This window comes from Anser brachyrhynchus (genome assembly GCF_964034855.1).
Source record: "Anser brachyrhynchus genome assembly, chromosome: 16".
NCBI lineage: Eukaryota > Metazoa > Chordata > Aves > Anseriformes > Anatidae > Anser > Anser brachyrhynchus.
This window is the reverse complement of record NC_137734.1, coordinates 510,712-527,375: the sequence shown is the minus strand read 5'-3', so window position 1 is coordinate 527,375 and position 16,664 is coordinate 510,712. Positions and strand designations below refer to the sequence as shown.

General features: G+C 71.8%; 2 protein-coding genes across 4 annotated transcripts in view; both read left to right on the top strand.

The window, feature by feature from the left end:
* Window positions 1-7,173: 7,173 nt before the first annotated feature.
* Window positions 7,174-11,671, top strand: MMP9 (matrix metallopeptidase 9). The gene is made up of 13 exons (XM_080558599.1): window positions 7,174-7,390; window positions 7,616-7,854; window positions 8,164-8,312; window positions 8,572-8,700; window positions 8,791-8,964; window positions 9,041-9,214; window positions 9,327-9,500; window positions 9,645-9,800; window positions 9,917-10,139; window positions 10,269-10,408; window positions 10,506-10,656; window positions 10,752-10,855; window positions 11,156-11,671. The coding sequence occupies exons 1-13, from the start codon at window positions 7,247-7,249 to the stop codon at window positions 11,263-11,265; spliced, it is 2,067 nt and encodes a 688-aa protein (XP_080414725.1). The 5' UTR covers window positions 7,174-7,246; the 3' UTR covers window positions 11,266-11,671.
* A 553-nt stretch (window positions 11,672-12,224) lies between these two features.
* The window catches only part of SLC12A5 (solute carrier family 12 member 5), a 30,134-nt gene continuing 25,694 nt past the window's right edge, over window positions 12,225-16,664 (top strand). Inside the window, exon 1 of one of the 3 annotated variants that reach the window (XM_080558585.1) lies at window positions 12,225-12,379. In XM_080558585.1, coding sequence (XP_080414711.1) covers window positions 12,271-12,379 — 109 coding nt within the window. In that variant the 5' untranslated portion in view covers window positions 12,225-12,270. The remainder of the gene's footprint in view (window positions 12,380-16,664) is intronic. The other 2 variants (XM_080558584.1, XM_080558583.1) reach the window with 2 other exon arrangements.

The following is a 16,664-nucleotide window of genomic DNA, read 5'->3' as shown; positions in this document are numbered from 1 at the left end:
CACGTGGGTTAAGCGGGACGGGAGGCCGATTTCGCAGGCTGGCCGGTGAGCTGCCCGCAGCCTGCCCCGCGACGTGGGAGCTTCCCCAGCTCCGCGCCTCCCGGCTCGGACGAGGTGCCTGGGAGGAGCTGCCGCCAGGCCGCCGCTCGGGCAGGGAAGCGCCGTGCTGACCGAGCGAGCCCCGGCAGCGCTCTCACCAACACCCCTGGGCCGCGCTGCCGTGCCCGGTCCCCGAGCAGCGTTGGCTGTGCTGGCCAGCGCCGTGGCTTTGCAGCGCGACCACAATAGCTTTCGGTGACCGAACCGCTGGGGTCAGTGTCCCAGAATAGGAGGCGGCTTGTGCTGAGCGCTGCGCCCAGGGCAGCGCCTTCCCAGCCTCCGGCAACCCGAGCCTCCCGACTTCCACAGTCAGTGATTTTGTAGTCAGTGCTGTTCCTCTTGTGTTCCTTTCTTCCTTCTAAAGAAAACATTGCTAGCAATGTTTGTGTAGCTGTAGGGCATTAATCCACATCAACCGGGCTCGTATTTATATCCCACCTGCGGAGGGCAGTTGCATCAGCACATTTTGCAAAACGTTGAGCAAAACAGCCCTTGCAGCAGGAAATGGGTTTTTCTTCACGCCGGGTTGCTTCACCGCTCGGCTCCTTCCCAGCAGCAGCAGCAGAGCGCACCTGGGGCTGCCCCGGGGACGGCTGCGCCTGGGGGGGGCGGGCAGGGCCGGCGTCCTCCTGGGCGCTGCGGCGCAGCCTCCCCCCGGCACGGTTCTGCCCCTGGCTCCGCGTTGCTCGGCCGCCCCAGGTTTGCTGGGGCCAGCGGGGCCGCGGCTGAGCGAGCCGTGCTCCTGGGCAGGGAGGAACCGCCGGTCCCCGGGCTGGGGGAGGTGACAGAAGCCCTGGCACGAGGCCGTGTCCTAGCGGGGTGCGCTCCGCGGGGCAGCTCGCTGGCCCCCGCCAGGCCAGGTGCTGCCCGCGACTGCCCCAGGGCTGCGCGGGGCGCGAGGAGCTGCCGCACAGGGCGCAGCGTGGCTCTGCTGGCGTCCTCCCCACCGCTGCTCTGCTCGTGGCCGCGGTGCCCTCGCGGTGTGCTCTGCGCCCCGGGCCGCTGGTGCCGCTGCCTCGCGCAGCCCGGCGTGGCGGCGGTGCCGGCCCCGCGCTGCCCCTCGGGTTTGCGTCCGAGCTGGGTCGGAGCTGCTGCTGCTGGTCCTGCAGGGCTTCGGCACCGCCGACGGCCCGTCTGGGTGTGCTGGGAGCTGCTGGGAGGCACAGGGCCGCACGCTGCAGCCCTGCCCGGCCGCTCCTCACGGGCCGGAGCTGCTGCTGCTGCTGGTTGTTTTCTTTCCCTTCTGGAGCGATCCTGTGGCTTCCTTCCCAGAACCTGAGACCTCGGAGCCACGGTCCAAGGCCGCCGGATCCCACCCTCTCCTCTGCTGCTGATTCATCACTGCTGGTTAGTTAAAAAAGGGGCAATCAGCAAATTACTGAAATATAAGTAAAATAAACAAGGTGGGCAGGAGACGTGTGCGTGTTGCTGGGCCCTGGCGGTGCCTCGCTGCCCCCAGCTCTGCTCGGCCCGTCTGCGCGGGGCCTTGCAGCTCTCCGCCCGGACCTGGGCACCGGGCAGCCCGGTGCTGAGCCCCCCCTGCCGCTGCCCCGCTCCCAGCACGGCGGGGCCTCGTCCCGGGGCCGCGTCAGGTCGTGGTGCGGCGCGGGTCTGCTCGGTGCCCGCGGCTGGGGCTCTGCAGGGCTCCGCGGCCACCGGCCCCTCTGCCCCTGTGCCGCGGTGGCTGTCCTCCCCCCACCCCCTCTGCGCTCCTGCCTGCCCGAGAGATTGTGAAAGGCTCCAAGGGTCTCGCGGGCAGCCCCCGGCTGCTCCCCAGCCGCAGGCCAGGCTGTTCGCCGTTCCCTGGGCTCCTGGGTGTTGTCCATATGCCTGTGCCGACAGCCGAGCTGGTCGGAGGTAATTTGGCAGCAGCCGTTGGAACAGTTGTCAAATGTTTTACTGAAATCCAAGCATGTTGCATCTACCACTTTTCCTTCTGTCTCTTGTAGTTTACAATTAAATACAGCCAGCTTTGCCCATATTTCACCTTCCATAAACCCCCGCTTCTTATCCCTGGAGCCGTTTTGTCGCTGCCAGGCAGCGCGCTCCTCCCGCTGCATCGTTCCTTTAACGCGCGGGATGTGGCAGGCAGGTTCCCCGTCATTGTCACAGTTGCTGCCCGTCCCTTTTTAGAAAGCAGCTGCTGTGCCCGTCTCACCGCCAGGAACAAAGCCTGCCACCCGCGCTGACGGACGGGGTGCAGACGGCTGGGGTGGTCCGGCTGGGTGCCGCCCCCCGGGGGGCCCCGCGCTGCAGCCCCCTCGCCCCGTCCCGCCGCAGGAGGAGCTGCTGGGGGGGCTCGGAGCAGTGCCAGCGCCCGCGGGTGTGCAGCTTCTGCCCGCCCAGGGGAGCAGCTCCCGGCCCTGCTGGGGCTCGCTCTGCCCGCAGCTCTCGGCTCCGGCGCCTCCGCGTTCCCCCGAGGCAGCTTTGGTCGGCCTGACCCAGCAGGTCACGGGGGTGGCAGCGAGGCTGCTGGCTGTCCCTGGGCGCCCCTTCCCGATGCCGCCACGGGTGACGAGATCTCTGCGCTGCCCTGCACAGCCTGCAGTGGCTCCTGCAGAATCTGCGCCCCCCTCACGCCAGCCCAAACTGCCCCCGTGCTTTGCTCTTGGGACGGGCGGGGAGGTTTTGGTAAAATAAAAGTTTATCAAAGCCAATGGCAAAAGCTGAAGTGGAATGAGGTGCAAAAGATGGGAATTGTATTTACAGCAAAGCAGACAATGAAGTGATGTTGTCCCTGAAGCTAGCAGGAACTGCACGGTGTTTGGAGCTCTTGAACCCTTTGCTGTGGCCCCAGGCCTGCCCGGAGCTGCCAGACTTCACTGCGGGTCCCTGACTCGGGCCCCCAGCAGATGGGACAGTCGGGGCGGTTTTCCCTCCGGCTCGAACACAAAGCCCATTTCCAAGGCCTCTGCTGGAGGCTGCCTCCTTTGTTCAGACCCTCCCTGGATTCCCCACCGCGGGCTCCCCAGCCGGCAGGCGCACGGCTGCCTCCAGCTGCCTCCACCCCCAGAGCTGGGGATCGCGGGGGTTCCCCGCACGACGACCGTGCCCCGCGGGGCGTGCGGGGCTCGGGGCTGGCTTTGGCAGGGGAGCGGGCAGCGAGCGCAGCAGCACGCCTGCCCGCGGGCTGGGCGCGAGGTTTTTGCTCCAGGATCCCTCGTGGGACCCCGACAGGGAGGGGGTTCCCAGGGCGGGCGGGCAGGCGAGGCGGGGGGATGTCCCAGCCGGGAGGCTGCACCCACGGGGCCGCCTGCAGCCCGGGTGGCAGCTCGGGGAATCCGTCGTGTGCAGCGGGATGGGTGCTGCCGAGCGGTGACGACACGGCCGTGTTGGTTTCAGTGCCCCCAGGGTGGCAGCGAGCCGCCGGCTGACACAGCCTGCGTCATCCCGGCACAGCGCGGCACCGGGAGCAGCAGCACCGGGAGCAGCCGCCCCACGCCCTGGGGAGGGAGCTCGGGGGGGGGGGGGGGGCACAGCTCCAGCCCCTGCTCCTGCCCAGGCCAAAGGGCAAAGAATTCACCAGAGGCTGGTGCTGGGGTGGGAGCTCCCCGGGCGAGAGGAGGGACGGGTGGGAGGGGGCTCTGCTGTGTGCTGGGCAGGGGCACCGACGGAGCACCGGGGGTGTGCGGGCTGCAGACGCACCGTGCCCGGGGAGCCGGGGGGGGAGACGAGGCTGCCCCAGCACGGTTTGCAAGGAAGGGTCCTGGGCCCAGCTGGAGGATGTGCTCCAGCCTACGCGGGGCTGGCGTCGGACAGCAGATACGGGAAGTGTGTGCAGGAATGTTGTTTCTGTCTAGAGATGCTGAATGAAGGGCAGCGGGGCTTCCAGCTGCTGACGCAGAGCTGCTCCGTGCGCCCTCGGTCTCGCTCTCGCGCCAAGCACCCCGTGCCCGGCACGCCGCGCCGTACGGAGCGCTGCCACAGGCCGGGACGGTGCGGGCTGCGGTGCTCCCCCCGGCCCGGCGCTGTCACAAGATGCTGACTCCTCCTGTGCCAGTTCCCCTCACTGTCGCGCTGCTCTGCCGCGCTCCTGCCCCGCTGCCCACGTGCCAGCAGGGTGTCTGACGCCGCCGACACGCAGGACCTGGCCCTTGCTGCCCTGTCCCCGTCACTGCCCCTCCCGGGCCGTTTTCCCATGGCAGGGGTCTCCATGTGGTGCCCGCCTGCATTAGGGGGGTGTCCGTGAGTAAGGGCATGCGGAGGGGCTGCGGCTACCTCTTCCTTCCCCTTTTGATGGCAGCGGTGGTGACAGACAGCCTCGTGGCTCGGGCAGCCGGCTGGGACAGGGGACAGCTGCTAGGGATTTTCCGTGTTGTTCGTCCTTACGAGGGCTCTGGGCGTGGAGGGTGCCACTGGCACGACGTGGGCCGGGCACGTTTCCTGGATGCTCCTGGGGTCCCTTGGCAGACAAATCTTTTCCCACCGTGCTCACCACCACCTCCTCCTTGCCCATCAGCAGTGGTGGTGGCCCCAGCCTGCCCCGGCATCCCTCCGCGTGTGCCCGTGCAGACCCTGTGCCACCTGCCCCAGCTCCCTGAGCTGCCCCGCACAGGCTCAGGGCTATCTGCAGGGCCGTGCATGGCCCTGTGGACTTCCCCTGCCCAGCTCCCGGGCTCCTGGTGCTCCAAGACACAGGGGTTTTCCTTCCCCTTCTCCCCGCAGAGCCCCAGAGAGTCACCAGAAAATCCCCAGGAAGAAGCCGGGTATCGGGGCCGTGACTCAGTGGGAGCGGCCAGGACAGGGGCAGAGCTGCGGCCGCCCACCCCGCAGTCCCCAATTCAAGGATGCTCAGGGCGTCAGCTGTGCGCCCCGGGGCACCCCGCAGATCTCTGGGTCAGGCCGGGCTGCGCGGCGCCCAGAGCCCGGACCTGGGCTCCTCCTGCCATCGCCTGCTCCATGGCCCCGCTCTGCCCCGAGCCGGCGCTGCCCTGCTCCGACAGCCACGGCATGGCTCAGCCTGCCGAGGGGCCGTGCCGGCGGTGCCGTGGCAGTGCGCCCGGGCTGGGGGAGCTGCGGCTCCTGCGTGCAGCAGAAACAAGGGACGGGAATAACCTGGGAAAGGCCCAGGGATCTGCCACGGCCCCAGGGGACCAGGCTAGGATCCCCGCAGCTGCACCAGGGCGTCCGTGTTGACGTGCCCTTGTCTGGTCTGTGCCAGGATGCCTCCCCCAGGCGGGGAGCTGGGTGCTGAGCCCCGGCAGCCCAGGAGAGGGGAGGGTGCGGAGCGGTGCCTGCCTGGCCGGGCAACGAGCAGGGGGAGCAGGACCCCACAAAGAGCACGGTGAGGGTCGGCGGGCCGGACCCTGCAGGGGGTCACCTGGCTGCAGGGCCCCTGTCTGCCTGTGTCGGGGGGGGCTGCAGCAGGGGCGCCGTGGCCGACCGTGCGTCACGCCGGGCTGCGGCAGGGGGCTGCCCTGTGGAGCAACTTCCTCGCCCTGTCACTGGGCGTTGCTGTTGCAGGGCTGCAGGATGGAGTGAGGCAACCTGGCGGTTTCTCAGCACCACTTCCGCAGGATGGGGACGGCCGTTCCCCCCATGCCTGGTGCTCAGCTCTGCCCGGGAAGCCCCCAGTGCTGCCAAGGTTCCAGCAGCGCTGAGCACCCGCGGCTCGGCTGCACGCAGCTGGGTTGTAAATGGGGCTGCGGGACCCCTGGGCTGGGCAGCAGGTGCACGGGGCCCTCCGTCCCTGCACGGGTGATGCTCCTTGGGGTGAGCCCCCCCTTGGGCCCCGGGGCTGCTCTGCTGCAGGAGGGCAGCCGCCACTCTGCTCTCCCCATTCCCAGCCTTGCTGAGCTCCAGCATCACTCGCTGCCCTCTGGCCAGGCCAGGAGTGCTTTGTCCAGCTCCGCCAGGCTTGGTACAATGCAGAGGGGAGCGGGCAGCTGTTCGGCTGCATCCCAGGGGTGCTCAGGAGCGGGGATTGCAGGGCACAAGCAGGGAAGGGGCTGTCCTCCCACAGCCAGCTGAGGGCCCAGCAGGACAGCCCGGGGCTGTGAGATCCGGGGGGATCCTGTCTGTGCCCTGGGCAGTGTCGCCGGGCTGCACCGAGCCTCCCGTCTCCCCAGCTGACGCTGCGCCTTTGTCTCCGCTCTGCCATCTGTTTTCCTCTCACTCCTTGTCCCTGTTTGCTTTCCCCTTCCCCACTCCCGTTCCCACAAGCGTCGGCACTTTGGGAGAAGCAGGAAAACACTGTCCGGCGGCGAGGTTTGTGCTGCCTCGGAGGCGCCGGCTGGGAACCTGAGTCAGCGGCGCCCTGCGGAGCAGTGCCCGGGGGACGTGGCAGGTCCATGCGGGCACCAGGCGCAGCGCCCTGCGCATGGAGCTGGCCGGGCACGAGCCCTGTGCTGGGCGAGCGCGTCCCCTCCCGTGGGGCTCTGCTGGGTGCCTGCTGGCGAGGGGGGTTTGAAGCACCTCTGGGGTGAAGGTCCACGGGGAGCCGTGCCGGGACTGCGCTGCCCCGCTGGGGAGAGACAGCCACGGTGGGGCATGTGGGGACAGAGACTGCGTCCTGCTGAGGGGCTGCGGTCCCCGGGCACCCTCTGGCTCATGGTGGGGATCAGGCTTATGGGCAGGTGGGCTGCAGGCATCAGGGCTCTGGGCAGGGTTTTTCCCGCTGGCTCTGCCTGCCCAGGCCCCCACAGCTCTGGCTCTGGCAGCATCGGCACTTGGCTGGCTGAGCCCAGCGCTGGCTGGTGCAGCAACATGTCTGTGGGGTCCACAGCACCCAGCCAGCACCCAGTCTGCGAACTCCTGCTGTCCCAGCCCTGACCACAGCCCTGGGGACCCAGGGCACTGCCCTTTGCAGCCGGACACCCCTCTGCAGGCCATTCTCTGGGCAGCTGGACCAAGCCATACCCAGGCTCAGCCACCCAGCTGCATGGCCTCGTGCCCATGCTTGCGCCTTGCGTGGTTGCCGGAACCAGCGTGTTTAGTAAACAAGGTGATGAAACGGTTAAAGCAGCAAACGGAGGAGCCTGAGTGTGCGTTTCGTCACCGTGGGAAGGGAGTATGAGTCCTTGGGGCTGAGGGTCTGAGGGTGACTCACTGCCCTCGCCACAGCATAAATAGGAGCGGGAGCCCGGCGGCACTCAGCGCACAGCAGCAGCACCCGGCACAGCCTCAGCCCTCCTGCCACTGCCGCACCATGGGGCTCGTCCTCCTGGCCCCGCTCGCCTTGGCGCTGCTGGCCCTCTCCTGCCGCGCAGCCCCGCTGCAGACCAAGCCGCAGGCTGTCGTCACCTTCCCGGGGGAGCTGCTCAGCACCCTGTCGGACGTGGAGCTGGCGGAGGTGAGGGCAGGGCAGCCTCCGCGGCCCCCTCCCACCGCCCCAGTGCCGGGGATGCTGCCGGGGCCGCAGCATGGAGCCGTGAGCTGAGCTCAGGGGCTGTCCTCTCCCTGGGCCCCGGGGGATGCAGGGGCTCAGGTCTGGGCACCCCAGGAGGGCGTGCAATGCTGGGAGCTGCCCCAGAGCCCCCCGCCTCGCTGAGCCCCTCTGGCTGCCTTTTTTCCCCAGAGCTACCTGCTGCGGTTTGGCTACACCACAGAGGCGGAGGTGAGGAGGAGCAGCAAGCACGTGTCCCTGGCCAAGGCGCTGCGCAAGATGCAGAAGCAGCTGGGGCTGAAGGAGACGGGGGAGCTGGACAGCAGCACCCTGGAGGCCATGCGAGCCCCCCGCTGTGGGGTCCCCGACGTGGGGGGATTCCTCACCTTTGAGGGGGACCTCAAATGGGATCACATGGACCTCACGTACCGGTGAGTCTCTGCTCCAGGAGATGGGAGCCACATGGCCATGGGGCAATGGACACGCAGGGGACGGAGACAGGTGCAAGGGCCCTTCCTCCATGCTACCAGGCAGCTGGGGCTTGGCACGGCACAGCCGGCAGCATCTGCTCCCCGATGCCCAGGAGAGCCCCAGGGCTGCGGCCAGCTGCCCTGCCTGGCTGTGCAGTGCTGTTCTCCCCTGCGGGGCCAGGGCACGTCCCTGCCATGTGCCCGGGGCAGGGCCCCTCCTGCCACACCGTCCGGCACCCGGCGGTGCTGAGCCGCAGCCTTCCCCCGCAGGGTGATGAACTACTCCCCCGACCTGGACCGTGCTGTGATAGACGACGCCTTCAAGCGAGCATTCAAGGTGTGGAGTGATGTGACCCCCCTCACCTTCACCCAGATCTACAGTGGCGAGGCAGACATCATGATCATGTTCGGCAGCCAAGGTGACGTCCCGCGGCTGCTGAGGGAGGCGGGGAGCAGGCACAGCCTGGGGAAGGGCCAGAGGGGAGCCGTGCCCTGTGTGTCGGCCGCGTCCTCCCACGGTGCCTGCGTGCGGCTGTGCCTATGGGGCTCCCCCGGCCCTGCCCCTGCCTCCAGGCACCCGCAGGGCTCTGCAGGGCTCTGTGCGTGTGCGGGGGGCAGCAGGGGGGCCGCAGCAGGCACACCGGGGGGGCCTGGCTCTGATGGTGCTCGTCCCTGCAGAGCACGGCGATGGGTACCCCTTCGACGGCAAGGACGGGCTCCTGGCCCACGCCTTTCCCCCAGGCAGCGGGATACAGGGCGATGCCCACTTTGATGACGACGAGTTCTGGACCTTGGGAACTGGCTTAGGTAAGGGCAGGGCCTGGTGGGTCTGAAGGGGCTCGGAGGTGCCCGACGTGTCCCAGCCCCGTCCCGCTGAGCACCTCCTCTCCCGGGCAGTGGTGAAGACTCGCTATGGGAACGCCAACGGGGCCAGCTGCCACTTCCCCTTCGTGTTCGAGGGCCGCTCTTATTCCCGGTGCATCACGGAGGGGCGCACGGACGGGATGCCCTGGTGTGCCACCACCGCCAGCTATGATGCCGACAAGACCTACGGCTTCTGCCCCAGCGAACGTGAGTAGCGGTGGCTGGCAGCCCCTGCACGGCCCCGCGGGGCCTGGGGCCAGGCTCACCCCTTCTCACCCCTCAGTGCTCTACACCAACGGTGGCAACAGCGACGGGTCCCCCTGCGTCTTCCCCTTCATCTTTGACGGCACCTCCTACGACACCTGCACCACGGACGGGCGCTCTGATGGCTACCGCTGGTGCGCGACCACAGCCAACTTCGACCAGGACAAGAAATACGGCTTCTGCCCCAACCGAGGTGCGAGCGGGGTGGGGGCACAGGGGGCCCTGTAGGGCTGGCCGGGCCCCAGCTGTGTTGCGGGGTGGGCACCTGAGGGGCCGGGGCCAACCCCTCTGACGCTGCGCTGCAGACACAGCGGTGATCGGCGGCAACTCCCAAGGGGACCCGTGCGTCTTCCCCTTCACCTTCCTGGGGCAGTCCTACAGCGCGTGCACCAGCCAGGGCCGGCAGGATGGGAAGCTCTGGTGTGCCACCACCAGCAACTACGACACTGACAAGAAGTGGGGCTTCTGCCCGGACAGAGGTACCAGCCCGCCCGCCCGTGCCCTCCTGCGCACTGCTTGGCCCCACACCGTGCCTGCTGGTGGCCATGGGGGCTGCGGGGACCACAGGTCCCCAGAGAGCATGTCCTGTCCCTCTGGGCACTGAGGCCGGTGCTTTCCCTCAGGTTACAGCATCTTCCTGGTGGCTGCCCACGAGTTTGGGCACTCACTGGGGCTGGACCACTCCAGCGTGCGCGAGGCACTGATGTACCCCATGTACAGCTACGTCCAGGACTTCCAGCTGCACCCAGACGATGTCCAGGGCATCCAGTACCTCTACGGTGAGCGGCCCTGCGCAGCCAGCACACCGCGGGCACAGGGCCAGCCCTGGGGATGTGCTGCTGGGGATGGGGTCCACCTGGTCCCTGCACCCTCACATCATCCTCTGCTCCTCCAGGTCGTGGCTCTGGCCCCGAGCCCACCCCCCCAGAGCCTCTGCCCACCGAGGAGCCCCAGCCCCTGCCCACCGAGGCTGGCAGTGCCTCCACCACGGAGGAGGAGGAGACGCTGGAGCCCACAGCTGAGCCCAGCCCTGTGGACCCCAGCCGGGATGCCTGCATGGAGAAGAACTTCGATGCCATCACAGAGATCAACGGGGAGCTGCATTTCTTCAAGAACGGGTGAGCAGCAGAGCACTGCTTCTCCCAAGGCAAATGCCAGGGTGATGGGGGGCAGTTCTGCCAGGGGCGTGGGGGTGTAGAGGACTTTGCCTCGTCGGGGTATTCAGGGCAGCCGGCTTTCCCCACCAGGAAATACTGGACCCGCTCGTCCTTCTGGAAATCGGGCATCCAGGGGGCCTTCTCCACCGCAGACACCTGGCCTGGCCTCCCGGCTGTCATTGACGCAGCGTTCCAGGATGTGCTCACCAAGAGGGTTTTCTTCTTTTCTGGTGAGCGCTGCCCCTGCCTCGGCCCTGCTGTCGCGAGCGTCGCGAGGTGCTGCCCGAGCGTGCCGGGGCTGACTGACGCCCCTGCTCTCCGCCACAGGTCGGCAGTTCTGGGTGTTTTCTGGCAAGAGCATGCTGGGCCCCCGCGGGATCGAGAAGCTGGGCATTGGAAAGGAAGCCAGCCGCATCTCGGGGGCCCTGCAGCGGGGACGTGGCAAAGTGCTGCTCTTCAGCGGGGAGAACTACTGGCGGTGAGTGGCTCACACCGGTGCCACCAGTTCCCTGCTGTGGCAGCTGGCGCGGGCGGCTCACCGCAGCCCTCGGCGTGGCTTTGCTCTCCCCGCAGGCTGGATGTGAAGGTCCAGAGGGTGGATAAGGGCTACCCCCGTGCCACTGACGATGTCTTCACCGGCGTCCCCCTTGATGCGCGCAATGTCTTCCTGTACCAAGGTGAGCAGAGACCCGTCGGGATGGGGGGGCCGCGCTGCCACCCCCTGTGCTGCCCCCAGCCTCCCACAGGCTGGGCTCCCCCTCCTCCTCGCCTGGGTGCCGGGCAGGGGCTGCATCGCCCCGGTGCTGGCCCCAGGGTGCCTCGTGGCTGTGGGGAGCGCCTGGGGTCCCTGCAGCGAGGCCCCTCGGCCAGGGGCTGGGTCCCGGTGTGCCCTGTGCCACTCGGGCAGCAGCTAGGACACGGCCTCACCCCGGCTGCCTTCCCACTAACCCACCGCCTCTGCCTTCCTCCTCGCCCAGACAAGTACCACTTCTGCCAGGGCAGCTTCTACTGGAGGATGACTCCACGCTACCAGGTGGACCGCGTGGGCTACGTCAAGTACGACATCCTGCAGTGCCCCCAGCACTAGGGGCCAGAGCGGCCGCTCCGGGCGCCGTGCTCCCTGCCCGCCGCCCCCCGTCCCCGGGCCCCGGCTCGCCCAGCCCGGACCCCTGCGGCCCGGGAGCGCTGCGGGGCGGCCGCGGGGCGGCCGCGGGGCTGCCCCGGCCGTGCCAGGGCTCGCAGCCCCCCCGCCGGGACGGGGCGAGCGCTCCCGGGCCCCGCGGGGCTCCCCGGCCGCGGGCGGCCCAGCCGGGGAGCGGGACCCGCCGCAGCCTGCCCGGCGCCCCCGGCCTCGCAGTGACTTTGTCTTCTCCTGAGCCAGCACGGCCGGGCCGGCCGCGCCGCGTGGGGACGCGGGGCTCCGCGGGGCTCCCTCCCGCCGCCGGCTCTGCCGGCCGCCCCCCGCACGTTTTTAATAAAGACCGTCCTTCGGACACGGCCTCCCAGCCTCCGTCCGCCGCGAACGCCGGGGCGCGGGGCGCGGGGCGCGGGGTGCGGGCGGGGGGGGGGCCGCCGCCGGAGGGGGGCTGCGGCCGGGCCCCTGCCTGCCGGGGGCTCTGCGCTCCCCGGGGAGGCTGCGCCTCCGCCCCGGCCTCCCGCCGCCCCCCCTCCTCCGGGGCGCTGGGTCACGGCCCCGGCCCGGCCCTTGCAGCCCGGCGGCGCGGGGGCCGCCCGGGGCCGGGGCCGGGCGGGGCGGCCGCAGCACCACGGCTATAATTAGCGGCCGCGGCTCCGCGCAGGGCGGCGGGCAAAACCCGGGGCAGTTCAGCCCCCGGCCCGGCCCGGCCCGGCCCGGCCCCAGCACCCCCGTGCGGCGGCGGGTGCGGGGCAGCGCGGGGCCAGGCGGGGCGGGGGCGGCCCCAGCGCGTCCCGTCGAGCCGAGCCGAGCCGAGCCGAGCCGAGCCGAGCCGTGCCGAGCCGGGCGGGGCGGCGCGGCGGGCGGTGCCGCGGGCACTAGGACCCCGGTCAGCGCCCGGCGGCGGCCGCGCTCCCGCGGCAGCCGGAGCCCGGAGCCACTTGTGGCGGCGGGGCCATGAGCCGGCGCTTCACCGTCACCGCGCTGCCCCGCGAGGGCCCGGCGGCGGCCCGGGGCTCGGCCCGGGGGGCGGGGGGCGGCCGCCGGCCCGGCCGCGACGGCAAAGGTGAGCGCGGCGGCGGCGGCGCGGCCCGCGGGGAGGGGGTCCGTGGGCAGGGTCCGTGGGCAGGGTCCGTGGGCAGGGTCTGGCGGGGAGGGGCCGGTGGGGAGGGGTCGGTGGGGCAGAGCCGGAGGAGCGGGGGCTGCGCGCAGAGCGCGGGCCGCGGGCAGGGGCCGCGGGGCAGGGCCGTCGGGGCACCGCGAGCAGCAGCCCCGGGCGCGGAGGCGTCGCGGCCGCGGTCGGCCGGGCCCCGGGAGGCAGCCGGGGCGCGGAGCGGGGCTGCGGGGCTGGGGGCGGCGGGGTTCGGAGCGCGGAGTGCGGCTCGGTAACCGGGGCGGGACCCCTCTCCTCCGGCCTCTCCCCCAGGGGTCCCTCCGGCTCCATCCTCGTCCTGGGGGATCCGTGGGGCCGCTTCGGGCGTGAGGGCCGGGCAGCGCCAGGGCGTGCGGCGGGATGGAGCCGGGGCCCTGGGCAGCTCGCGGGGGCAGACGCTGCTGGGGCCGGGCGGCACAGACTGCCCGTCCACGGGGAGCCCCGGCCGGCTCAGGGGGAAGGAGCGCGGGGCTCGGGCCGGTCGCGAGCACCCCAGTGCCCGGGCTGCGGGGTGGGCGCTGGCGCTGTGGCCAGCCTGGCTGCCGCCTCGCTGTGCCCGAGGGACACGGCGTGGGCTGCGCCGTCACCGGAGCTGTCACCAGAGCCGTATCGATCCCAGAAACCTGACCGAGGGCAGCGCAGGGCTGTGACCTTGCGGCCTTGACAAAGGGCACCGGCGGGTGCAGGCGAGCGGACTGGCAGGCACTGGGATGCCCCAGCCGGGCGGTGCCCCACGGTGGGCTCCATCCTCTTGCCCCGTGTCCCGGCAGCAGCCTGGGTGCGGGGCCGCTTTCTGTCCCACAGCCTCCCGGGGCAGACGGGCCTGGCTGCAGGAGCAGAGCTGCTGGTGCCGAGCTGTAACTGTGGCCAGGAGCTGCTGGCTGGCGGCTGACCCCCCCCCGGCGGGAGCAGGGTGGGCAGAGCGGTGAGCTCGGGGTGGGGATGCGCAGGGGCCACAGCGGGGGCGTGCAGGACCGGTGATTCCCCCCAGGGCCTCCCTTGCCTTCTGGCTGGGCTGTGACCTTGCGCCCTCGCAGAGGACACGGAGCGGCCTTGTGCTGCCGGCAGCCGCCCAGGACCGGCCCTGCAGCCCCCTCCCCGGGAGCGGATGGGTAGGCAGGGGAGGCCGGGGCACCGCACGGGGCTGTGTCCGGCAGTGCCGCTGCCCAGCACCGGGGCTGGGAATGGCCTGGGCAGGTCCTTGGGCACCGCCTGGCCCTTCCTGGCACCGGAGGAGCAGGCGTGGCACGGCCTGGAGACCTCGGCGCCGGTCCCGGCCGGGGGTCCAGGCCGGTGGCTGGCGGTGCTGCGTGGCGGCACCGGAGGCGGCCCGGGCGGGGGCTGTGCCTGGCCACCCCGCTCGTGCCGGGGGGAGCCCCGACGGGGCGGCCGGGGGCGGGCGGTTTGCTCCCTGCGCCCTGCGCGGCCGTGGGGGCTGCGGCCCCGGGTGCTGCTCGGCGGGGGGCCGGGACCCCGCTACCGCAGGGCTGCACCGGGACCGTGCGCGGGGCCGGGCGCGATTTGCTCCTGCAGCCCGGGACCGGGGCCGGGGCGTGCAGCTGCGGCCGGCGTCAGCAGCGGGCGCGGGGCCGAGCGGGGCCAGGGGGTCTCAGGGGGGTCATGGGGTCTCGGGGGGGCCGTGCGGCGCCGGGGACCGGGGGGTCTCGGGGGGCGGCGCGGGGCCGGGGGGCCGTGCGGTGCGGGGGGGCGGTGCGGTGCGGGGGGGGTCGCCCAGCGCAGCGCTCTCCGCCAGGGGCCGCTGCCGGCCCGGACCGGCGGGGCGGGGCGGGGCGGGGCCAAGTCGATCCCGGCCCCGCCCCGCCCGGCCCCGCCCCGCCCCGCCCGGCCCCGCCCCGCCGCCGTTCCCGAAATAGCCCCGAGCGCGGCCGGGGGCCGCCTCCCCCGCCCGCCCGGTTGCCGTGGCAACCCCGGGATGCGGAGGGCCGGGGGGGGGCTCCCGGAGACCCGCTCCCCCCTCAGCCGCGGGCTGCGGGCCGGGGGCTGCCGGGGCCGGGACCGGGACCCTCGCGGCGGGGCCGCCCGTGAGGAGGGACCCCGGGGTCGGACACGGGGCCGGGCCCCTCCCCGTGCCGCTGGGCCCGGGGCCGCCCCCGCCGTGCGGGCCGTGGGGCGGCAGCGCGGGGCCGAGCTGGGCCGGGGGGTGCGGGGGGGCCCGGGGCCGCAGCGGGGCATCCCCGGAGCGAAGCCCCCCCCGGCCCGCCCCGTGCCCCGAGGCAGCCGCGCTCCGTGGCAGTCGCCATGGCAACCCGCCGGTTGAGCAGCCTCTCTCGTTGCCATGGAAACCGGCCCCGGTGCCGTCGCCGCTTGCTCCCCGCGATGCCGGTGGGGCGGTTGGGGCCGTGCTCCCGGACCCGCCGTGGGGCTGGGGTCACCCCCCGGTCCCGGTGGCACCCCGGCCGCGGGGATGCCCCTCGGGGTCCGGCTGCGGAGACCCCTGGGTGGGCGCTGGGGGTGCAGCAGGGCAGGACCTGGCGCCCCCGGCCAGCCCGCGCAGCCCCGTGCGTCCCCGTTCTCGGGGCAGCAGACGCGGGGGCAGAGCTGGGTGTGCGCGAGGGGCAGCTCTGTGCAGAGCCGGCACCGGGAGGGGCTGGACCCCCCCTGCCCCAGCCCGCAGCCGTGGGGAGAGCAGAGCCCTGGGGTGTCCCACTTGGGCGCAGTGGGGCTGGGAGTGCGCTGCCGGGGACGTGGGGCGGCCGTGCCACGGGCCCTGGCTGTGGCTGCCATCGTGTGCCAGCTCCGGGCCCTCGCTCAGCCCGGGCTCGGCGCGAGGTGGCTGCAGGGGCACGGGTGGGGCGCGGGGCGGCTGCTCTGTGCCAGCCCACGGCCTGGACCCGCGGCCGCCTCACAGCACATTCCTCCCCGTGCCGCTCCCGGCAGCTTGCTGTAAGTGGGGCACTGATGCCATGCCTGGCCCCGTGCCAGGCGCCTGCGTGTGCCCGGGCGCAGGGGCCACTTGCAGCTGACGGCAGGCCGTGTGCCCGCAGAGAGCCACCTGGCGCCCTCCGGCCCCGGTCCCCTGCCCGTGCCCTTGTGCTGCCCCGGCCCTGCTGCCGGCCCCAGTCCCGGCCGCCCGGCAGTGCTTGGGCCACACCAAGGCTTGTTGGAGCACACACCGTGGGGGCCACGGCCAAGGGGTCTGCCGTGGGCCTAGCAGGGGTAGGCTGGGGCCGTGCTGTGGTCGGCCCCGAGCCCCTGGCACGCGCCGTGCGACCACAGGCCCTGCCCTGTGCCGGTGGGACCCTGTGCACGGGCTGAGCGAGCGCAGCTGACGCTGTAGCCCCCGCACTGCTGGCAAATCCCAGCCCCTGAAATGGAGCCATAATCCAGGGATTAGGGGATTAGTGGTCTTTCACGTGCTTGCTTCCCCCCCCCCCCATCTGCTTTAGCAGGAAAATCCCTCGTGCTGAGCCCACGCACTGCAGCCTCCTGCGCCAAACGGCCACCTTGGTGCGCGGCACCTGCCGTGGGGGGCCGGCCTCGCGCAGCCCCCGGGCCTTGCGCTGGGGCTCTGCACACCGCGTCCCGCCAGCCCCGGGGCTGCCCCATCCCTGGGCGCAGGCCAGCCCAGCTCAGTGCTGGCTCCCGCTCGGGCCGAGGGACACGGCGGTGAAGGCAGCGCTGCGGTGGCTGGGCAGGCGCGGCCCTGCGCTGCGGGGTCCTGGCAGAAGACCACAGGTGGCAAGGCCGGGGCTGGGCAGCCGCTTCACTCCCCGTCGGGTGCTCCTGGGCCGCGGGCAGCCCTGGGGCTGCGCTGGCGTGCACAGAGCTGGGGTGCGCCCTGCTGGGCCAGTGCGCTGGGGGCGCAGCGCTGCTGGAGGCCCCGGTTCCCTGGGGACGCTGGCCCTGGGGTCCTGGCCCTGGCAGCATGGCAGGGGCTGGGGGCAGCCGGCAGGGCTGGGGAAGGGCCACAGAGCAACCCCTGCAAGGTGAGGCCTGGGAGCATCCGCGCTGCAGAGCAGCTGGCCCCGTACCAGGAAAAAGTAAACAATTAATTACAGCCGTCAAGAAGTAACTAACGCCAGCGGGCTGTCATGATCTCAGCCCGCTCCCGAGGAGATGCCGGGAGCTGCAGCCAGCTCCGGCTCTGGGATCCTCCTGGATTAAGGGGGTGAAAGAAGGGGGGGCTGTGAGTTGATCTGTGGGGTCAGAGCAGTGTCCCTGTCTCCAGCCTGAAACT